This window comes from Petaurus breviceps, unplaced genomic scaffold, assembly GCF_028583685.1.
Source record: "Petaurus breviceps papuanus isolate PSGF00001 unplaced genomic scaffold, PetGlider_PUasm1.0 90804, whole genome shotgun sequence".
NCBI classification, from domain to species: domain Eukaryota; kingdom Metazoa; phylum Chordata; class Mammalia; order Diprotodontia; family Petauridae; genus Petaurus; species Petaurus breviceps.
In genome coordinates, this window is record NW_027187348.1 from 3,091,337 (window position 1) to 3,115,552 (window position 24,216).

General features: G+C 41.7%; 1 protein-coding gene across 1 annotated transcript in view; it reads left to right on the forward strand.

Annotated features, from left to right (window-relative positions):
* SORL1 (sortilin related receptor 1) overlaps nucleotides 1-24,216 on the forward strand; it is a 207,312-nt gene that overhangs the window by 59,584 nt on the left and 123,512 nt on the right. The window contains exons 7-11 of the mRNA XM_069070073.1: nucleotides 6,443-6,544; nucleotides 8,067-8,236; nucleotides 15,427-15,619; nucleotides 18,155-18,272; nucleotides 18,455-18,528. Of these exons, the coding sequence (XP_068926174.1) occupies nucleotides 6,443-6,544; nucleotides 8,067-8,236; nucleotides 15,427-15,619; nucleotides 18,155-18,272; nucleotides 18,455-18,528 (657 nt within the window). The remainder of the gene's footprint in view (nucleotides 1-6,442; nucleotides 6,545-8,066; nucleotides 8,237-15,426; nucleotides 15,620-18,154; nucleotides 18,273-18,454; nucleotides 18,529-24,216) is intronic.

Below are 24,216 nucleotides of genomic sequence, written 5' to 3' on the forward strand. Positions count from 1 at the left end.
ATCTATCTATCTATCTATCTATCTATCTATCTATCTATCTATCTATCTGTTTGTCTGTCTGTCTGTCTGTCTAACCATCCATCTGTCATCTACGTCTTTATCTATATATCATTTATATTTATATAGACAGAATTTATCAAGCACTTACTGTGAGCCAAGCCCTGTACTAATTATTGGAGATGCAAATACAAGCAAACAAAGTAGCCCCCACCCTCAGGGAGCTTATATTCTAATGGGAAGACAACATGGAGAAGAGAGTTGAAAAGTGGTGGGGAAGAAGAAGGAGGAGGAGGAGGAGGTACCTCTTTGAAGAGTAGGGTACAGGACAGAACCTTGGGGGATACACAGAGTTATGTGGTATCATGTGGATGACAAGGCAGTGGAAGAGACTAAGGACCAATCAGATTTGTAGGAGGAGAACCAGGAGAGAACAGTGTAATGAAAACCCAGGAAGGAGAGAATATCTAGTAGGAGAGGGAGGTCAGCATTAACAAATGCAGCAGATAGGTAGAGGATGAGGCCTGAGAAAAGACTATCAGATTTCACAATTAAACTGTCATTGGTAACTTGGGAGAGAACAGTTTCAGTTAAGGGATGAGGTCAGAAGCCAGACTGCAAAGAGTTAAGGAATGAGTGAAAGTGTGTGTGACAAGGGTAAAGGAGGAAAAAATAGAGGCACCAAGCTTCTGTTTCCAACTTTTTCTGGGATATTGAGAAAGGGTGGAGAAGATAGAGGATGCTAGTTTGAAAAGATCATGGGATCTCTTTTTTAAGAAAAGGAGAGACATGTTTGAAGGAAGCAGGGAGGGAACCAGTGTGTGTGTGTGGGGGAAGAGACAGAGAAGGGAGGGAAAAGGAAAGGAAAGGGAGGGAAGGAGAGAGAGAAAGGAGAAAGGGAGGATGTATAAATACATATATATTTATACATATATATATATATATATACACATATACACAGAAGGAGAGGGAGAGAGAAAGGAGAGGAGAGGATGTATAAATACATATACATATATATATATATATGTAGAGAGAGAGAAGGGAAGGAAAAGAAAGGAGAGGGGAAGGAGGGAGAGAGAGAGGATATATACACACACACATATATGTATACACCAACACACATATTGAGAGAGACACACACACACACACACACACACTCAATGCAGTCTTCTGAAGATCTCATCTTCTGATATACACATAGTGGAGTTGACCTTGACAAAGAGAAGGGCCTCCTATTTCTTGGTCATAAACTGGGGAACAAGAGAGAGGGAATTGATGTTTAGGGATTTTGAGATAAGTGAACAAGACATTGAGGGTACTCAGGTCAAATGGCCTCTTGTAGGAGTCAGAAGACAAACGGGACCTTCCAGAGCTGCCTGGCTTGTCTCCTGGGGCCTTGGCAGCTTCTCTCTTTGCTGTGTTTGAGGCCTTTCCTCCATTGGCTACACTTAGGGACAAAGCATATTAGTAACCTCTAAACAGTTCATCTGCTTCTTGACACATTTAACGGGGTTAACAGTTGAAGTCAGCCCTGGTTTACATAGCCAGGTTTTTATTTATTTATATGACAGTAGCAAATGAAGAACCAAGCAACCTTGTGGTTGGGGGAGCCCAGAGAAGGAAGAGGGCTTTTTCTTTCTTTTTCATTTTCCCCCTAAGATGAGGAGGAAACCTTAGTGGTGCAGTAGAGATGGGGGTGGCCAGAGGAAAGAGGGGCTCCTGTTTTCTACATTTCACAGGGTTTTAAAAAATTTTCTGCTTGGACTTGTATGGTTGGTTGCCAGACCATTTGCATTGGCCTCAGCCATATTTTCCCCTCCCTCTGCCTCCTGCCGTGGACATGCCCTCTGTTTTCTGTTCTCTCTGTCACCACCCTCAGAACACATGGATGCACCTACAGCAGAGAGACTCCCAGCGATCCCCATTAGGGGCAGGGAAATACGATTTTATTTATGAGAATGGCAGGTAGCAAACAGATATACTGAAATTTGCCACTTGCGTTTATATATTGTGATAACAAAATAGAGGGGGGAATGGGCCTGTGATTTTTATAGGGATTGGGAACTCCCAGGTGAGGAAGCCTCTTCCCACTAATGCAAATTATCAGTACTTTCTTTGCAATTCATAATCTTGGAGAGTTGTCTGGAGCAGTGAGAGGTACAGTGATTTCCCAAGGAAATCCTTTCCCACCCAGATTTTTGGGCTGGATCTCTAGCCTTGCTACTCCTTTTTGGGATACAGAGAGCCAGGAAATGCTGAGTTATAAACCTTTTAATGCTCACAGTTCATCTTCATTAAACTTGCTATATTTGGCTTCTCTGTTTTCTTCAAGACACCAGATTTTCATGACTTTTCATTTCTAAGGAATGTTGGATGAGGTGTCTTGTCTCCCCAAATTTGCCTCAGCTTTCCAAAGGACACCCCATTTGGATTTTTTTCCTAACTATATCTTGATCTAAAATCTGATCCTGTTTAAAGCTTGTGGCAAAGAACCTTCGACTTGGAATCAGGAGATTTAGGTTCCTACCCAAGCTTTGGTACTCATAACTGTGAATGTGAACAAGTCAGTATTCCATCTCTCTGAGATCCTTAGTTTCTTCATCTGTAAAATGGGGATGAAAATAGTTGAACTATCTACTGAACATAGCATTATTATGAGGAAAGCAAGACCAAAACTTTGTATAAATGTAAGGAGTTTGTCTCTGTCTCTGTCTCTTTTGTCCAAGTTACATAATTGATTGCAAAGTCATTTAGAAGTAGTTTTGGGTTATTCATACCACTTTCTTCCTTTCATCAGCATGGATAATCACGATTTGTTGCAGGACTTCTTCAGGGGAGATGAGTAATAATCCTCTTTTCAGTTGCTTCTGTACTTCAGCTGGGTTTCTGGAGTTAACCCATTCGACATCTCTAGGCAGCTCTGTTGGCTCAGTTCTTCACTTCCTTATCGTTTATTACAAAATCCTCTGTAATCTAGCTTCCATTTCCACCATAAGAAACCTTCTGATGCCAAATCCATTAACTCTTTCTTAGTTCTCCTCTTCCTTGATTCTTTTTTTTTTTTTAAAGCAATCGGGGTTAAGTAACTTGCTCAAGGTTACACGGCCAGTTATTTCTGGGTGTGGTGCTGAGTGTCTGAGCCCGGGATTTGATCCAGGTCATCCCGACACTGGAGCCGGTGCTCTTACTCGCTGTGCTACCTGGCCGCCCCTCTTCCTTGATTCTTGTATGGCATTTAGCACTGTTGACGACTCCCTCCTCCTGAATACTTTCTCTGTTGGCTTCCACGACGTTGTATTCTCCTGGTTGCATTCTTCTGCCAGTTCTCAATACTCCTGTTTTACACAGTTTCAGAACTGGGACCTCAGTGGCCATCCAATCCAGTCTATACCTGAAAAAATGAAAAATTCCATCTGCAACGTGCCCCAAACTAATGGCCATCCAGCCTTTATTTTTAAAGACCTTTAAAGAGAGGGAACTCTCTACTTCCCAAGGCAGATCATTCATTCCACTTTTAGAAGCCTACATCTGATCTGTTTATTAGCTCGATTTATTGAGAGCTTCTTTTTTTTTACATGAAACTAATTTTGCTTTTATTTTTTTTTCCACCCAGTCATTCCTCATTTAGCTCTCTGGGGCCAAACTGAACTAACCTAACCCCCTCCTAGGTGATAGCTATTTAAACATTTAAAGACAGCAATCAACTGATTTCATAGGACATAAACTTGAGATTTTTTTTTTTTACCAATATGGATGCTCACCAGCTTTTTTTTTCTTACATATATTATCAAATGAATCAGTGTTCTGTCTCAGTCAGCAGGTATTTCTTAAGCAACTGCTTGAGCCAGGCACTTGGGATGGAAGTACAAAGAATGAAGTGATCTCTACTTGTAGTGAGCTTGCATTCTAATAGGGGAGAAGGCACCAAGTACACATAAAATATATAAAGCATAAATGTAAATTATATATATACATATATGTATATATGTGTGTGTATACACACACACACGCACGCACACACACATTAGGTAAATAGAAGTAATCAGGGAGGGAGAGAAGGCTTGGGCATCGAGGTGACCTGTAAAGACTTTCTTCAGGCAGAAGCCAATGCTTGATCTGCATTTTAAAGGAAGAGAGGGATTCAGTGAGGTGGAGGCGACGAGGAGTGCTTTCTGGGCCTGAGGGATTGCCAAGTCAAAGGCATGGAGATGTAAGATGGAACATCTTGTCTGAGATACGAGAGAAGGTCAGTTTGACTGGATCACCTAGTGTTGAAGGGAGTTGCTGGAAGGACAGATTGGGGTCAAGTTGTGTAGGGCTTTAAAAGCTAAACAGAGGAATTTATATTTTATTCCAGAGCCAGTAGGAAGCCACCGGAGCTGGTGGAATAGGGAGTCACATGGTTGGATCTACACTAAAGGAAAATTACTTTGGCAGCATTGTGTAGGATGAATTTGCATGGGGAGAGTTTTGAGGCAGGGAGACCAATCAGCTGACTGTTGGGATGATCTAGGTGAGAGGTAATGAGGGACTGAATTAAGGTGGTACCTGTGTGAGTGGAGAGATGAGGGGTCAGATGTAAGAGATGTTGTGAAGGGGAAACCCACAAGATGTGGCAGCTGATCAGATTAGGTGCATAGGCTCTAGGATGATGCTGAGATTATGAAAGTAGGAGACCTTCAAACACTATGTAAATGCTAACTCATCTTCTTTCTTCTTTTATGCTTCATCTTCCTCTTCTTTATTATCATTCTTTTCTGAGTCATTTTCCTTATTTTTCCCCTTAATGGACACTTGAAAGACTGTCTTTGACCTACTTCTCTTTCCACACTGCCATTTCCCCAGTTACCCATGCTCATAATCTTTGGGTAATTTCTGATTGTTTGCTTTCCTTTGAGTTCCACATCAATGTCTTGAAAAGAAATGAATTCTTTCCAAGATCTGTTCATGATAGAAAGTAAGAGGAGGAATGCCCTCAGTTGGACCCTCAATGCTGTGTGACAGTCCTTCTACTCTCTTCTTTTTGTGGCTTCTTGTCCCATCCCTCACAATGACACTTTGAAATCTTGCCCTCTCTTTTTCAAATTCTTACTTGAATCTAACCCATCACACTTACAGTAAATGGCTTAACATCCTACTTCACTGAGAAGCAGAATTTTATATATTATCTTAGAGTAATAGGGAGTCACTAGAGTTTATTGATTAGGGGAGTGATAGTCAGACCTATACTTAAGGAAATACCACGTTAGCAGCTGTTTGGAGGATGGATTTGAGTGGAATGGGGAAGGGCTTGAGGCAGGGAAGACAGTTAGGAACAGCTAATTTGCTGTGAATTTGCAACAGCTGTTGGAATAATCCAGGATGGAGGTGATAAGAATGTGAACTAAGGTGATGGCTGGATGACTGAGTCCTCCAAGAAGGAAGGGGGTGAGCAATGTCGTAGAGGCAGAAATGACAGGATTTGACAAATGATTGCATATTTGGGGTGAGGGAGAGTGAGGAGTAGAGAATAACAGTGAGGTTGTAAACCAGGCAGGCTGGGAAGATGATGGAAGAAATTGACAGAAATATGGAAGTTTGGAAGAGGGGTGAGTTCTGTTTTGGTCATGTAGAAGTTGCAATGTCTGTGGGACAGTGTCTGTGGGACAATGTCTGTGGAATAGTTTGAAATCTCCAATAAGAAAGTCAGCAGATATCTCTGTAATGATATCTCATTTTATCCTCACAATAACCCTGGGAGGTAGGTGCTGTTATTTTAACCATTTTACAGCTGGGGAAGTTAAGGTAGACAGAAGTTAAGTGACTTACCCAGGAACACACAGTAAGTGTCTGAGGTAGAATTGGAGCTCAGATCTTGGACTCCAGGATTTGACAATGCTAAGTGTGCATACATTTTCATCACTAAGTGTGTATAGAATAAGTGTGAGATATATGTGTGAATGACTACATCCTGGAGTAAAATAAAATTTGTCTAATCTGCAGTCCTTTCTCCTGTGTCATAAATGTTACTTACTGAAAAAGGTACACTACAATTCTGTTTGATCATATATTACTCAGATGCTCAAATGTACCTGAGAGCTCATCAGTGTAGGTACCCCTTTAATGATACAGGTCACTACCCATTTATGCCTGCTCATTTTATGTGACTCTGGTCCATATCTTCCACTCAGTCTTTGCAGGGCCTACCTTGTGTTTTCCTGGAATCCTGAGGATACAAAAAGTGAACACAGGCTGTTCATCAAATCAAAGATGACCAAAGAAAAATTGTATCCCCATTGCGTGCTTTTATATATGAAATCATGGGCACCACTGTCCTTCCTATTGCTCCTTGCCTTTTATTGCAATCACTCGGGAATCACAGAATTGGAGTGGTTTGCCTTCTCATTGTTTGCAAAAGCGACTCTGATCTGATGTAATTAATTGAAATTCTTTTTCTTCTTGGCAGCATCTCTTGGGCAGTCAGCAGCAGTCTTCTGTCCAGCTTTGGGTCTCTTTTGGCCGAAAGCCCATGCGAGCCGCCCAGTTTGTCACCAGGCATCCCATTAACGTGAGTGGAATTGGCTTGTCCAGGGAGAGGGAGGGTCTGCCCACTCACCTGCTCCTGTCATGCTTCCTGTGGGCAGAAGAAGGGTTGGCGATGCCCAGGGATGTCCCTTGTGGTTGGAGATGTCAGGGGGAGGCTTTGGGCACTGCGATTCAGGGTGCTTGTTGCTTGTCCGGGGTAATTTGCCTGTTTTCATTGTTTGAGCTGGATCTGACCTGACAACTTTATTGCCTCAAGTAGAAGAAGATTGGGCAAGGCATGTGGTGCCACAGAGTCAGTCAGCCATTATTAAGGGACAAGAAGTCAGGCCGAATAAACACACATTTTTGAAGAGCCTGCTTCACACCCAGCTTTAAGTTTTCAGCCATGATCCTGGTTCTTGAGGGAACTGCTGGTCTAGTGAAGGAGACAAAAATAGATATAAAAGTGATCAGCAGATGATCAGAGGGAGTCTCTGATTAAGGGATCAGATGTGTGATATGAATTATAAGTACCAAGGGGATTTATAGAGCACAGACACGAGCATGGGCCAAGCTGAGGAAAGGGTTCTTGGAGGCAGTAGCATTGGATGTGGGCCTTGAAATATAAGTGTGGGGGCGGCCAGGTAGCACAGTGAGTAAGAGCACGGGCTCCAGTGTTGGGATGACCTGGATTGAATCCCGGGCTCAGATACCCAGCACCACACACAGAAATGACTGGCCGTATAACCTTGAGCAAGTTACTTAACCCTGATTGCTTTAAAAAAAAAAAAAAAAGAAATATAAGTGTGGGAGGTGGCTAGGTGGCACAGTGAATAGAGCACCAGCTCTGGAGTAAGGAGGACCTGAGTTCAAATTTGACCTCAGACACTTAACACAAAAACTAGCTGTGTGACCTTGGGCAAGTCACTTAACCCCAGTTGCCCTCCTACCCCCCCCAAAAAATATCAGTGTGGATTAGTAGAAAATGGGAAAGTGCAGGGGTACATTTCATGCAAGGGGAGTTTGGCTTTAGCAGCTTTGAATCCACCAGTGATTGTCTGTATTTGGCTCCTTACCATTTAGGAGTAAATTATTTGGTTTGTGTATTATCCAAGCCTTCTTTCCCAGCTGCTTCCTCATTCTTTAGCTTCCTTCTTTGGGTCACTTGGGAACTACTAGTACCTCCCCTCTCCACCAAGAAAGATGGAGTGACTTGAAATTCAGATTAATGTGTTTTTGTTCCTTGACAGCTGTTTTGGTAAGATTAATATGGGGAAAAAGAAGTCAAAGGAGAAAAGGAGGTTTTGAAGATTAACCTGTGGACTCAGCAGCCTAGAGGCTGCTGCTACACACCTGACCGACCTTGGTTTCTCATCCCCTTTCCTGCCTAGTCCCAGCAAGTCCAGGGGATAGAAACAATTGAACAAGCTTCTTTGCAGAGCTGGGGAGATCTGTGTGCTTGCCTCTGTCCACCGACACCTCCAGAGCTCTTGGGAGGGCCTTTCTGGTCCAGTTTTGGGGCAAGCAGCCTTTTCCTGACTTATTTCTCCACTTTGTTTCCAAAGGAATATTACATTGCAGATGCCTCAGAAGACCAGGTGTTTGTGTGTGTCAGTCACAGCAACAACCGCACCAACTTGTACATCTCTGAGGCAGAGGGATTGAAGTTCTCCCTGTCCTTGGAGAATGTCCTGTACTACAGTCCTGGAGGAGCAGGCAGTGACACATTGGTCAGGTAAGATGACAGCCACACCTTCCCTTCCCCCCTCCTTAGCCTTTCTCCCCACCCCAAACTCCTTGGCCAGGAAATCTGTTTGAGGTTTAGGGCTATGTCCACATAGGCAGACATATCAACATTGTAGTGGATTCTTTGAAGTCACTTGTTTTTGTTTTGTTTTTTGGGTCTGTACACCTAGAGGCGGGGAAAACATTTGGAAAGCAACATCAGATAAAGGCAAGCCAGCATTGTTGGTCTGACGTGCTTACAGGTAGCTTGGGAGGGGGGGATGAGGCGGAGTCCAGATGTTTGTGGTTGCTCTGGTTTGGGTAACTCCCTGTGTAGAGCAGCCAACCAGCAATGCAGAGTGGCAGCTTGTTTTCAGTGTCTGGTCTGAGGGAATCTCTGAATCCCTGGTTTCCTTCGAGATTCAGGTCAAGTGCCATTTTCTGTGATAGCTTTTCCACTGCAGACCTTCCCCCTCAGCCATCCTGGGGCCCCATCATTATCTCATATCTGCTTTGTATCATTAATAGAATATAACCTCATTAAAATTAGGGATTATTTTTACTTCTCTCTGGCACCTTTGTGCTGTACTTGGTAATTAATAAATACTTGTTGATTGGTTGGTTGATTGAGAGAGTTGCCTGAAGTATTGAGCTTAATGACTTGCCCTTGGTCACACAGCTTAGGATGTATTAAAGGCAGGACATTAACTCAGCCTTCCTGGTTCTAAACACAACTTTATCCATTGCCTTTTACTTAATTAGAGTAATTAGTAAATATTAATAAACCTTCCTTGAACCTCCTCTCAATAATAACCTCTTTTGGGCCTCATGTAGTATACTGTTTCAAATATTCATTTGCTCTTTCTCTCTCCCTCCCTTCCTTCCTTCCTTCCTTCCTTCCTTCCTTCCTTCCTTCCTTCCTTCCTTCCTTCCTTCCTTCCTCTCTCTCTTTCATTTTATTTTTTAATGCACTTATTATTATGTATTCTAATTACCTGTACTTTCCATGAGTCTAAATTCCAAGAAGGCTATGACCAGGTTTTTTTTTTTTTAAAGCAATCGGGGTTAAGTAACTTGCTCAAGGTTACACAGCCAGTTATTTCTGGGTGTGGTGCTGAGTATCTGAGCCCGGATTTGATCCAGGTCATCCCGACACTGGAGCCGGTGCTCTTACTCACTGAGCCACCTGGCTGCCCCTAAGCAATTGGGGTTAAGTAACTTGCTCAAGGTTACACGGCCAGGTGTTTCTGGGTGGGTGCTAAGTGTCTGAGCCTGGGATTCGATCTCCAGGTCTTCTCAACACTGGAGCCAGTGCTCTTACTCGCTGTGCTACCTGGCCTCCCCTATGACCAGGTTTTATCTAAATCTATTTCTTTTTCAGTGGTTAGAACGGTTCTCTGCATACTACAGGCATTACAAAAGTGTCCGTTGAATTGAGTTTATTCAGTACTCCTTTTCTGTGCAGGAGAAGCTTGGGCTACCTGGCTTATACTTATTATTATATATTATCATTATTATTAGCTTATTATTCTCATGCAGCCCACCAGTAGACTGCTGTGGCTGACTGCATCTTCGTCCTCTTGTGCCATGACTTTATGACTTCTTTGATGGTCATCCTGATAATAACCTAGGTAACTGTAAGGCTCATAGTGCTTTCAGTGAAAACAGGAAGTTTGTAGGAGGAGAGGGTTTGGGCTTTTCTCACCTCTGAAGTGATGGGGACCTCTTCCTCTCCCTCCCCACTCTCTCCCTTTTCCCTCCCGTCCTCCTAGGGAGTGTAAGCCAAATAATGATCTAAGAAGGAGTGGTCTGACGTGAAGGAGGAGTACCAGCAGAGAGCACAGTCATGGAAATAAAAGAAGAGAACTTCTAGGAGTGGGGATGATTGACAGTGTCATGGGCTGCCAAGGATTCAAGGATGAGGACTGCAGAAGAACGTTGGGTTTAGTATTCAGATGATCATGATGATCTTGGAACAAGCAGCTTCAGTTGAGCAGTAGCATTAGAAGCCACATTTTGAGGGATTGAGACATGAATAGGAGGTTAAGAAGTGGAAGCAATGAGTATAAACAACTTTTTATGGGGCTTTGACTGTTAAAGGGAAGAGCTGTATAGAAACTCTTTTGAGGGAAAGCAGGTGGTACAGAAAGGGGGAGTGGATTTGGAGTTAGAGTCACAGGTATCAAACCCACTTCGATCCTTGAATGTTTGTGGGGCCTTGGGCAGGTCACTTAACAGCTGTATCTTAGTTTTCCCGTCTGTAAAATGAGTATGTGATTAGATCTAATGAGACCTTAAGGTCTCTTCTAGCTAGTCTGTGCAGTAATAAGTGTCAGGTGATGATCTTCTAGGGACTTGGGAAGGGGGCAGGTGGGATGAATGAGACTTGGGTATCTCTGTCACCTCTCTGAGTCTCAGTTTCCTCATTGTAAAATGGGCATAATAATGCCTGTAATACCTGTGTTACAAGTTTGCTTTGGGGGCTCCAGTGAGAGAACATATTTAAAGTATTGTGCAAACTATAAAGTGTCAGATATCAGTCTTGGCATAGAGAGAAGTCAGAGTATTGGGCTTGTAGAAAGATGTAGGTTCAAAACCTTCCTCTGTCTGACCCTTGCTATCTATGGGGCCCTGGATAAACCACATAAATGCTTCAGGTACCTCCTTAGGACTTATCTGTGGACTCACGGAAGGGCTTCTGTTGGTGGAAACTCTGAGAGTTTCCATGCTGATAAAATCAAAGAGCCTTGGTGTATGCATATATTAATGTCCATTATTATTCCTTATTCTCCTCCTCCTCTTCCAATTCCTCTTCTTCTTCCTCCTTCAAACAACTGGAAAAGAAAATAGGTAAGAAAGAGAGAATGTTGAGGAAACTGAGGCCCAGAGAAGTCAAGTGCTTCATCTAAGATCACACAGCTGATCAGTAGCAGAGCTGGAATCAGAGCCTTGAGCGCCTGCTTCTCAGTCCAGTGCTTTTCCACTCCTGCCTTGCTGCTGTTACACAGCAGCCTGTCCCATTAATCATTCTTACTTTCTCACAATGTTTTCCCCTAGGGCTTAGACCTATTCTGATTGGTCCATATGGGTGGCCCCATGTTGTCTGATTTTTAAAATTCTAGTTAGAAGGTGAACTGGCAAGTCATAGAGATGCCTTTTGTTAGAGTAGAAAGGGCACTGGTTTTGGACTCAGAGGAACTAGGTTAGAAATTTCCTTCTGGTTCTGGGCTCCAACCTTTCTTTCTAGGCTGATGATGTTACTCTCTGCTTACCTGCTCTGTCTTTCAGTGACACTGACCAGGTTCCAGGGCCACAACATACCATGTCCTGACTCACTGTCTTCCATACCTGGAATCTTCCTCTCCTCTCCTCACTTTTCCTTCTTGAGATCCCTAGGTTCCTTCAAGGCTTAGCCATAAGAGACTTTTTCTGACTCCTCCAGTTATTAGTGTTTCCAACTCCTCAAATTACTGTGTATTTATGTTGTATTTGCTTATTAATATTAAATACCCCACCCCCCATCGCCCCACAGTAGAATGTATACTGCTGGAGGAGGGAGCTATCTGTTTTCATTTTTTTTGCCAGGAATACTGCCTGGTTCATGAGAGGTGAGATGAGCCTGGATTTAGGATTTCATTGTGATAGGGAACTCCCAGTGAGGGAATTTCCTCTGCCAAGGCAGATTAGCACTTACTCAACATTATATATTCTTAGGAAATTATCCAGGCTACTGAGAAGTGTGAGTGATTTAACCAGGGTCACCCAGAAAGCTCGTGTCACAGGTGGGACTTGAATCCTGGTCTTTTCTTACCCTGAATCTGGCACACTGTCCACTCTGCCACACTATCTGGTCTGAGCACTTAATAATATCTGTTGAATTGGATTGTGTGAGGGCATGTCAGTTGTCTTCTTAGACCTCAGTTTCATTATCTGTTGAAAATGAAAGAGATTAGACTAGGTAATCTTTTGAAGGTCCTTTCCAGTCCTAAACTCTGATCCTGGGTTAGAAGGCTCCCTTATGATGGGAAATGGGACTCATTTGAAGTGATTGCCAAAGCCTGAGCTCAGTGGGAGGACAAAGTTTCATAGCTGGTCACTGGGAACATCACTCCTTTAAGTTATTCTTTTAAAATTTGAGAAAAGGAGCTTTCAATAATGGAACAAAGGTGGGTACCTGCTGAACGCTGTGCTTGTGGTTAGCAACATTTGGAAAATGAGGTGTTGGAAGAACAGCGGTACTGAGGAATCCTGAGGTCCCAGTGATGATGCGTGGTTGAATTGTTAAGAAGATGGAAGGCTGGCTGTGCTTGGCTGTAGATGGCTAGCCGGGCTGGATCCTGCAGTCAGTGCATCTGAGGGCAGCCTGCAGGGCAGTGAGCTGCATAGCAAACTACCCTTGCCGAGAGGCACTCTGGGAAGCTGAAGCCGTAAGGAGAGTGCTGCAAACAAGGGCAGACCAGGGATGAAATGGAAAAATATCCCCTCAAACAACACACAGGATGAGCTGAGGGCAGAGGCAGAAGAGAGAGGCAGGGGCAAAGAGAAGAGAGATGAAAAAAAGTGTGGGAAGAGGATATGTTTGTGCTTGGAAGGGGAAGAAAAGATAGCCAGCTTGGGGAATCTGACCTGGGGAAAGGAGTGGGGCTTGTTTTAATTAGGGAAGCTCAGACCTCCTTGACATTTGAAATAAGCAATTAAACTTGAAGTAAATCAATTGATGATGATAGAATAAAAAAACAGGTTGAGAAAATTGATGTAAATATGGAACAGCAAGATATTAAACCTTAAGTAGATTCTAAGGAAGGTAAATGGACAAAAATAACTGAGTTACATTACATTATACCCCCCCCCCACCTCCTGCAGTAGAAAACCTTATTTCACATGTTATTTAGGCTGTAACTTTTGCAGTTTATCTGGGATTTCAGTATTTAATCTATGCATATTAACACAAGTGTGTGATTCTTGGCCTCCATTTCCCATCTCCTTCCTTAGAGAGAGAGAAAACCTTTTTTATTAAAGCAAATGTAGAATTTCCCTGTGCCTAGAGGATAGCATAGCAGCTATCAATTGCTAAAGAAAATTTTATGGTCAAATGTTTATTTTTATTGTTTTAACTAGACCTATGATTTCACTGGGATAGGGAATTTTGAATGAAGAATTCTTGTTACCAGTACATACCAGCACTGTCTTTAGGGCATGGAGAAGAATAATTGCTAATAGCAGCTAACATTTATATAACACTTACAATGTACCAGGCATTGTGCTAAATGCTTTAAGGTTATTATCTCATTTGATACTTATAACAATCTGGAGAGGTGGGCACTATTATGATCCTCTTTTACAGATGAGGTAACTTAGGCAGACAGAGGTGAAGTGACCTGCCCAGGGTCACACATATTAAGTGTCTGAGGCTGCATTTGAACTGAAGTCTTCCTAACTCAGAGGCTGACTTCCTTTTCATTATACCACACAGCCTCTCATGTTGGAATAGTTGAAGGTGGGGTTTGAGGCATAAAAAGCAAAATTTTCATCTTAAACTTTTAGTAAAGTAGCTCTGAATCCCCCAATTAAAAATAAAAAACTAAACTTGTGCCAGTCTCACAGGATCATGATGGTTATAACCTGTACCATAATTTAGGATGAATCTGCTTTCCAAAGGTAAAGTACCACAGTGAAACTCATAATATCCTGGCTTAGTTAGCCAGAAGGGGCAAGTGGGTCCCTGAGATCCATTTATGACCAGTAGGTATTTGATTGCATTTAGCTTTGTATTGTATGGTACCACACTGCCTTAAGCCTTGGAAATCCACAATCCTTCTGGTAAAATGAAGAACTAGTAGGTCTTAGCTTCTTCCCTGATTCTGTGCTCATCAGACCCTTCTGATCTAACCTAAGACATATTCTAAGAGCACCTGGGTCTGGCTTTCTTTCCCCAACTTTTGTGCCTTAATGACTGTCAGACCTCTTTTATCCATCTTGTAATAGAGCTCTCTTCTATGAGTGGCCTCCTCAAACTGTAGTGTGATCTCCTTGAGAGGAGGGGCTATTTGTATGCCCAGGGCTTTAATACAGCACTTGTCCCCTAATGAGTGCTTACTGAAGGCTTTTTAAAAATTCATTTATTCATTCATTGTAAAGCAAACTTTCCCAGTGCTGATCCCACAAGAAAGGGAAAATGAATGATTCCCCTTCAGTCTTCAACATAAATCCTTGGAGAGGTTTCCTTGGAGCTACAGGTTAGAGAATCAGATCGAATGGCTCAACAGTGGCAGTTCAGACTTTAGGCCCTTCCTGCACATCAGCACTGATCTAGGTTTCTGGAAACCTAGCTTATTATTCTCTGTATAGAGCCTTAGAGAATTTTGCTAGTGGACAAATGATGATGTTTCTTAGCTCTGTTTTTGCATAATGATGATGATGATGATGATGATATTGTTACAACTTATGTTTCTGTAACTCTTTGATTACAACTGTACGAGTTGTATAGTTATCTCTGTTTTCTAAATGAAGAAATTGAGACTCAAAGGAGTTAAGTGAGGGGCGGCCAGGTGACTCAGCAAGTAAGAGCACCAGCTCCAGTGTTGGGATGACCTGGGGATCAAATCTGGGCTCAGATACTCAGCACCACACCCAGAAATAACTGGCCATGTAACCTTAAGCAAGTTACTTAACCCCGATTGCTTTAAAAAAATAAAAGGAGTTAAGTGACTTGTCTAAGACCACACAACTAATAAATATCTACACCAGAATGAGTTCAATTCAATAGGCATTTAGTAAATGTATTCTACTATTTGTCAGGCACTGTCCTAGGTGCTGACTGTGTAAGGGCAAAAATAAGGCAGTCAGTTTTTGCCCTCAGGGAGCTTATGTTATCTTGGGATGGAAACATCCTGTAGGTAGAAAATTAGACATGAGATAGGAACAAAATAACTTCTTCTGGGAGCATACTGGTAACAAGGGGGGCATCAGAATAAGTTTCCTGTAAGAGGTAGCAAATTTCAAATCCAGATCTCTCCTGAATCCAGAGCCAGCCCCCTTTCTATTATCCCCTGTGCTTCTAATCTATTGTCTCAGAGGTTTTTGCAGGGCAAATGGATCAGTATCCTTCAGCTTCCAATAAAATAAAATTACTCTTTGTTTCTTAATGCCAGTCAAACAGGTTTTCCCTTCTCCAGCTCTCCTCGCTTTCTCTGGTTGTAGGTACTTTGCAAATGAACCCTTTGCCGATTTTCACCGAGTGGAAGGAGTCCAAGGAGTTTACATTGCCACCCTGATTAATGGGTCTTTGAGTGAAGAGAACATGAGGTCGGTCATCACCTTTGACAAAGGAGGAACTTGGGAATTCCTTCAGGCTCCAGCCTTCACTGAGTATGGAGAAAAAATTGACTGTGAGGTATCAGCTGCTTAATCTTGTTTTCCATGTTCATGAGGAGAAAAGTGACCTATGACTACAGTGGTTTGCCTCTTCTCACCTTTTAAAGAGAAAATGCAAATTAGAAAAAAATAAGGTGATATAATAAAGGATCCCCATTAATATAACACAGTGTCAGCTTTTATCAGTACATAATGCTGTAGTAATTATGATTTCTTACATAATTTCTTTGACAATTCTATAGTCACATCCATATGTTAGAGTTCTTTCTATAATTTGTCCTGCCTGTGACCCCTATCTGTCTTATTTTCTGAGAAAGATACCAATTAAGGTTTTTTTTTTAAAGCTTAATTGATGCTTTAGATTTCTTTTTTTATATCACTGTCACTTCCCATTATTCTGCTCCTTTCTTATGCTCCCTTGTTAACAAAAAAGTAAAAGAAACAGATACAATGACTATTCTGACAATACATTCCTCATTCTATACCTATCACCCACTATCTCTCTACTAAAGCCATACATCATCACCAGTCCTTTAGAATCACAATTGGTCATTGCCTTAATCTGAATTCTGATGTTTTTTATGTCATTTTTTCTTTACATTATTGTGAACATTTTATATATTTTTAATCTTGCTTTTGCTTACTTTACTCTCAGTTCAAATGAGTCTTGCCAAGTTTCTTTGAATTTCTCATATTTTTCTTACAGTTCAATGATATTCCACTATAGACATCCAGTACCACAATTTGATATGCCTTTTCCCAAAGGGCATCTACTTTCTTTCCATTTTTTTTTTGCTATCACAAAATATTTTGAATATTTTGGTATATGTAACCAACTAAGTTTTAGTATCAAGATTTCCCTTTTGTGGCCTTCTTTCACCACTTCCTTATCTACAAACTTTTTGCCTCGTCTCCTCCCCCTTTCCCCATAATGCTGGTCTTTGCATTGTGGCCTTGGGGAGTCTTTGTGTCACTCCTTTTGCCCTAGCTGTGCATAAAGATTTGGGGCAGTGAGATGAGCTAGGCAAGAAAGAACAAGGAGAAAAATATTTCAATACATGTTTCAAGGAAGCAAATGCATTTACACTTGAAAATGTCAGTCTGTTTAGAGAGACATAATTTATTTGCATATGCTCATGTTTGCACAGCCTCCTAACTTCATACACCTGAATGTGTGGCCCTTTAGAAATTCCTAGCGAAGACTCTGCCCCCGAAATCTGTATCCTGTTCTTTCCGCTTCAACTGGCACCAGGGCCTGATCCCTCATTGTGGTGTCTTATAGAACAGAGACCTATGCTAAATTCAGACAGACCCTTCTGCATTTTAGGGATAGGAAGGGACAAAGCCCTGCTTGAAAAAAAACACTGCTGCTCTCCTTAAAGTTCATCTAAAGTAAAAGTACCTCACTTGTGCCCCTAAATTGTCTTGCTTTTCTTCTGACAAATGTATTTACTTAAGAATTGTAAGAATGGCTGTTAATTCAGCTTTTAGTTTCTATTTGTGATGTCAAATAGTGAAAGCCGGAACGTGTAGGAGCAGTTAAAATCTGATTGCCCTCAGATACAGGAAAGCCATAAATGAATAGACTTCCTTGCAGGTGAAGTAAAAAATGAGCCTGGAAAAAAGGAATTTAGTAAATAAATATTTCTTTGAGAACTGGTGCAAGCTGCTCCAGTTTTTATTCCCCAGTGGTGAAGCTGGCAAGGTAAACAGTCATCGGAGAGGCCTTTTTGAGACAAGAATTTATGGATCAGAAACTCTTGCTATGGTTATTCCCTTCACTATAAACACATACTCAGTTTTTGTAGTTGGAAATTCTAGGCTGTCCCTTGAATCTGTGACCTAGGACTGGGTTATTGCTGTTTGTGTGCTCAGCAAAAGGCAGTGTTTTGATTTTGCCCTTTTCCCTTTTCTGGCAATAAAGCCTAAGGGCATAAACCCAAGTGATATGGGAAGTTTTAAGAATTTGGAAGTCTCATATTAAAAAGTTTGTTTCTTATGCCACATGCTTTAATTTTTAATCCTTTGCAAAAAGGGTGCACTTTGTATGTGACTACATCTCCTGCGTTGGTCTGTGGGGTAATTTATCAGGCAGGGCCTTTCTGGTTTGTAGTTCTTGGTTTTCATTCTGTCACTGTCAGAATGGCTTAAATCATATTTAAAAACCTGTCTCCACTGACTTGGAAAATAAGGACTATGGGATCATTTCATTTTCCTTTAGTTCCAAGCCACTTGAGAGGTTATCTGAGGCAGAAATGGAGAATTATGTTCCTCTGTATTTGAGTTGAGGGTGATTCCTGATTGCTGTTCTTTGAGCTTTTCTTTGATTAGGTAGTCCTCCCAGCCACTCCTGGCTCCACACCCACCACCGCAGAGGAGGCACTGTCCCACTTTTCTCTTCACCTTAAGGAATGTGGAGAGTATCTGACTGAGTCTGATTTCCTTTCCTTCTCTGTCTGGCCATGGTGCCTTTACATTAATGGGCTCCGTCTCCAGTAGGAAATCTGAGTCTTTTATCAGACGCTAACGGGTATTTGGAACTTTTGTCTCGAAGCTTTCTCATGGATGTTCCCTGCACTTGGCCCAGCGCCTCAGTCAGCTGCTGAACTTCCAGCTCCGGAGAATGCCCATCCTCTCCAAGGAGTCAGCTCCTGGACTCATTGTTGCCACCGGTATGACCATGTATACCTTGGAATGTAAAGTGCCTTGTCATTTGCAAATAAATACAGACTTTTTTTGATGTGTTCTTCATAAAATGATGGTGTTGGAAAGTACAGCGAGTTGCTTGTTGGAGGTGATTGGTTACCATGCACATTTCTAGAATTAAAAAAAATTCTTTTCCTTTCCACTTTAGGTTCAGTTGGAAAGAACATGGCAAGCAAGACCAATGTGTACATCTCTAGCAGTGCTGGAGCCAGATGGAGAGAGGTCAGGATCTTCCCCTTATTCCAGCCTTTGGTGTGTCTTTGGTCTGGGAGGATTGGCTATACATTTGGATTCCCAGAACATTCAGGACAGTCCAACGTAAAAAAGGTTAAAGATAGAGTGAAGTGCCTATGAGACAAAGTGTATAACCCAATTAGCATTGTGTTAGTCCTTCATTTTTGGAGAGGACCATGGCATCAGGTTCATGGCATGACTTACAGTTGACTTGGATTTGAGTGAGTGAGGGAGGGCTGTGTAAGGTCACCAGCCTCACTTTCTCCTCCAGAGCCATCTGGATCCAGTGGCCAGATATTCATCAGGAGGACTGGAGATAACCCAGTATGTAGTTGGAGACCATGGCCCTTTTAGGCTAAGGCCTTTTCACATACTCACCTAGAGTGAGGAAACACCCATTCAGTGAATAGGCCTCTTTAAGAAGTGAGTCAGGGATGATACCTTTAATCAAAGATAGTGCCTAGACTTGGAGTCAGGAAGACCTAATATTACTAAGAGCTGACATTTACTTAGTGCTTTATGATTTGCAAAGCTCTTTACATCCGTTATTTTATTTTAGTTCCTTAAATGATTCTCAGAGGTGTAGGTGCTATTATTTCCCAGTTGCTCAGAAAGTAGAGCATGGTTATTGAGTATGTGAGGCAAGATTTGAACACAGATATTGACTCCAGGTCTACAGCTCTCCCTACTCAGTATGCTAATTGACGTGTACAGTGGAGAAAATGATAATAATGCAGAATAAACTTAGAAGTCTGTCTTTTATGTACACATATACATGTATATTTTTTAAGAGAGCTTGTTGGTGAACATTGACCAGCACACCACTGGTATAGTTACAGGATCAGAGACTATAGAATTGTAAAGGACCTTTTTGTTGCTGTTATTGCTGCTCAGTTATTTTTCAGTTGTGTTGACTCTTCTTGAACCCACTTGGGGTTTTCTTGGCAAAGATACTAGAGTAGTTTGCCATTTCCTTCTCCAACTCATTTTATAAATGAGGAAACTGAGGTGAAGAGGGTTAAGTGACTTGTCCAGGGTCACACAGCTACTGAGTGAGGTCAGATTTGAACTCAGTAAGATGAGTCTTCCTGACGGTAAGCCCACTGCTCCATCCGCTGTACCACCTGACTGTCCTTGGAAAGATGACATATAATCTTTGAGTTCTTAACTTTTATTTTATGTGCACAAACACAGGTCACTTTAATATATGATTTTCCACCATAACTGCATTAGTGCTGTTCAAAACAAAAAGGCTTTTTTGCACTTTCTGTGAATCACTTTGCATTGTAGTCTTTTTTTTTTAACCCCAGTAGACTATGATCAAATATAAGCTCCTTAAGGACAGAGGCTGTCTTTGTACTGTACCTTTGTACTCCCAGAGCCTACCATTGCATAAATGTGTGTCAAGTAAAGGAATCCTTCCTTTGATGGTGAGGTTCTGTAAGGCCAGTATCACCTCCAGCACCTAACAATGATCTTCAGGTCGCTCCTACTAAATAAATATTAGAAATTGAAGCTTTAACATCTCCAAGCATGTACAAATTATTTTACCACCCTCTCCAATTTTTTTTTGTGACTTAAGAATGCCATAGGGAAAACACATCTGATTTCCTAGAGCCCCTTGTAACGCTTTAGTGAACAATAAGAGCCAGCTTTTCATCTATCACCTCATTTGGTTCTCACTTTGGTATCAATTGTGAGACATGGGAGATACTGGCACAGATGGTGTGCCTGCATCAAAGAAGGCGCTGTGCTCTGTGAGCAAAGCAGAATCGCAATAGCACAAAGGAAGCATGAGATGCACAAATCTGGAGACATCTCCACCCCAACTGTTCCTACGGGCTGTTTGTGCCCAACCTGCCGTAGAGCCTTCCATGATCGTTTTGGTTTGATCAGTTACAGGCCAATACACTGTACCTTGACCCCAATTTCCTGGTATCATCAGTCCTCTTTAGGTATGAAGGACAAGCAAGGAATGAATGATTAATTCTCACTATCAGCCTGTGATGTGGGCACTGGAGGTATAACCTAGATTTTACAAATAGGGAAACTGATAGCCAGAGAGGTTAAAGCAGCTTGTCCTTTGTCACTCAGCTAGAGTATCAGAGGCATGATTCTTGACTTGATAGTCCAACCTTCTGTCTGTTAAACCATGTAAAACTCAGTATGTCAAGTAACAACAACCATGTATTTTTTGAGCATTTTTCATATGCTGTGGTCAAGACTGTGTGGGGCACAGAAGAAATAAAAGTTCTGATTTCTGCCCTTAAGCAGCTGATGATCTAGCTGAGGAGATAAAATCTAACACATAGGATTGGATTATAGGATTCCAGATTTAGATCTGGAAGGGACCTTGAAGGTTATATAACCCAGCTCTCTTCTTTTACAGACAGAGAAATTTAGGTCTTGTGAAATTAAGTGATTTGATGAGGGTCACACAGGTAGAAGAATCCTCGATTCTTCCCACTGCACTAAAATAATAGCTTAAATTTTATAATGACCATTAATATATTAATCTATAACATAATAGCAATAGGTGACAGTTTTATAGTTCTTAAAGCACTTAATATTTAACATTTATAAAGTGTCTACTCTGTGCCTGACACTGTGCACTTTCTAAATATTATCTTAGTTGATAACCCTAAGAGGTGTTGTTCAGTCATTTCAGTCGTATATGACTCTTTGTGACCCCATTTTGGGGTTTTCTTGGCAAAGATACTGGAGGGTTTGCCATTTCCTTCTCCAGCTCATTTAACAGATGAGAAACTGAGGCAAACAAGAATAAGTGACTTGCCCAGGATCACACAGCTAGTTAAGTGTCTGAGGCCAGATTTGAACTCAGAAAGATGAGTCTTCCTGGTTCCAAGCTCACTACCTTATCCACTGCACCACATAGCTACCCTAGGAGGTAGGTGCTATGGTTTTGCCAATTGAGGAAACTGAGGCAAGTAGAGATTAAGTGATTTGCCCAAGATCACACAGCTAGTATCTGAGACTGGATTTGGATTCAGATCTTCCGATTCCAAGCTTGGCTCTCTATGCACTGTCCCACCAGCTGACTAACTTAGCATATTTGACCCTTACAGCTTTTTGATAGGTACCATTTTACAGATGAGGGAACAAGGAGGCTAGGGACTGGTCTAGCGTCACTCAGCCTGCACTTCTCTCAACAACTGCACTGTGAAGTTGATAGTCATCTGATCCAGAGCTGAAAGAGACCATAGAGATCATTTAATCCAGTCTTCTCATTGAATAGATTGGGAAACTGAGGTCCAGGGTCACATAGATAGGACTTGGAGCTCAGAGGGAGCTCATTGTGCTTTTAACTGAAGCACATTGCCACTCTCAAGACAGTTTTGAACCTCAGTTTCCTCACCTGCAAAATGTTTCCTCACCAGCTCTAAATCTGTGATTCCGTGGTTATTCAGTGAAAATTGTGTGGTCTAGACACTGCATGCCCCTGTAAAGAATTCGGAGGACGATCAGCCAGGGCTGGAACAGTAAAAGCTGTACGCGCATGCACACACGGTACAAACGAACAAGAAACACTTGACAGATCTGTGGGTTGGCCTTGCCCAGACCCCCAGGGATGATTCAGCAGCTGCTTTCTCTTTCCCTGGTGTTATGTGTTCCTTTTGAAATTGGGTGTTCTCTCCTCTGGCCAGACTTGTGGTTTGCTTGTATGTTCTGATGTTGGTGTAATCTGGTATTTGGACATCTGCAAGCAATTTCCTCTTGTGAAGAAAGAGGTATCTTTCCCCTCCCAGCAAAGTGGTGTGGTCTAGTGAATTCTGGGACAGCTACAAGTGTCTCCTTTCATGCTATTTTGATTTCTACCCATAAGTTGCCATTGTACTAGGGGACTTTATTCATAGATGCAGAGAGCCCAAAACTAAGGGGTGGGAGAGGGGAGCAAAAGGGATTGCATTTGTTTGAGAGGAAGGCTGAGAGAGTACAGCCTTTTCTTCCACAGTGGTTTAGGACAAGGGAGAGGCAAGGAGGTGGACGGAGATTGATTTATTCTTTTTTTTTTTTTTTTGCTTTTAGGAAGGGCAGTTGGGGTTAAGTGACTTGCACAAGGTCACATGGCTAGTAAGTGTTAAGTGTCTGAGGCTGGATTTGAACTCAGGTCTTCCTGACTCTAGGGTTAGTGCTCTATTCACTGCGCCACCTAGGCGCCCCGATTTATTTATTCTTGAAGAGGACTGTGACACCAGGAAGATGATACCATGACTTGTAAGTGAATTGGATTTAAGTGAGGGAGGGCTGTGCAAGGTCACCAGCCTTACTATCTCCTCTGGAGCCATCTGGGTACAGTGGCAAGATGTCGATTAGGACAACTGGAGATGACCCAGGATGAGATTACCTAAGAGGGACTATTGAGGGAGTAGAGAAGAGGGCCTAGAGCAGAACCTTGTGGAACACCCATAGCTAGGAATCATGATATGGATGTAATAGAAGGAGGACCAGACACAGAATTAGGAGAGGAGCCCTGATTCTGCCACTTTATAGTTGTGTGATCTTTACCCAATTACTTAACCTTTAGAAACTTCGGTGATTTCATGTACAAAAAGGGGATAAAAAAACTTGTAGGTGCCACATCACAGGTTATATGTGGGGAAAAGCACTTTCTAAACCTTATGGTGCTCTATCAATGGGAGTTTATTATTATTAATATTATTATTCCTTGGTACACAAAATTTCCGATGATGATAGGTATGTGTGAGGTAAACAGGAAGAGGGAGCAGCATAGAAATATGATGTCCGTCCTTCACCCTTTCTTCTCTGGGTGTTTCTTCTAGTTGTCCCTACTCTAGCGGCTTTGTAGCAAAAAATTCAGGGGTCCCAATGTCCCCTTTATCTTTTCTTCCTCACTCTCTAACGTTCTCTTCTTACTTTATAAATTCCTTACCTCTTTTTCCTTTTCCCCTCCTTCCTTTCCTGTCCCCAGGGCTGGGGTTAAGATTTATTCAGTTTAATTCAGCATTAACCAATGCCTACTTTGTACTAGGAACTGAGATCTAAAGACAGAAATGAAGTAGTCCCTGTTATCAAAGAGCTCATGTTTTACCGAGGGTTACAGAGTTTACCCATCCTGTGTGACTCTTGTCCATGTCCTTGTATAAATGATGATTTGAATGTAAAGGAGGGGAAAAAGTGAGACTTGGGGGAAATATGTGGGAAAACGTGGTTGAGGAAGAAGGAATAATGGGAGAAGCCAACAAGTTGTAGATTATCTAGAAGTCAATATGCCTCCATACTGTGAACATTTTCTTCTTAAAGAAAAGATTCCGTAGGTGCTGAATATGGTGAGTGCCAAACAATATTTTTAAAAATGAAATTGATTATATTTTAATAGGAAAATGATTGTTATTGATGTTAATTATTCCCAAATCAACAATTTGTATGTAGTCAGACTATTGACTCATTGGAGCTAATAACATTGTTAGTGAAAAATAATAACACTAATTAGAAAAATATGATGTATAATGTAAACAATTTAACCCTGAACTTGTTTAAACAAATAATTGGAAATCAGAAATGGAAAATGGACAACAAATGACGTTAAAAGTGGCTGTAATTTTATTTTCAAGTTTAACCAGTACAAATTAATTACCACTACAAGAAGACTGAAATTTCTCAGAAAGTTCCTTAGCTGGCAAATATCTCACTTAT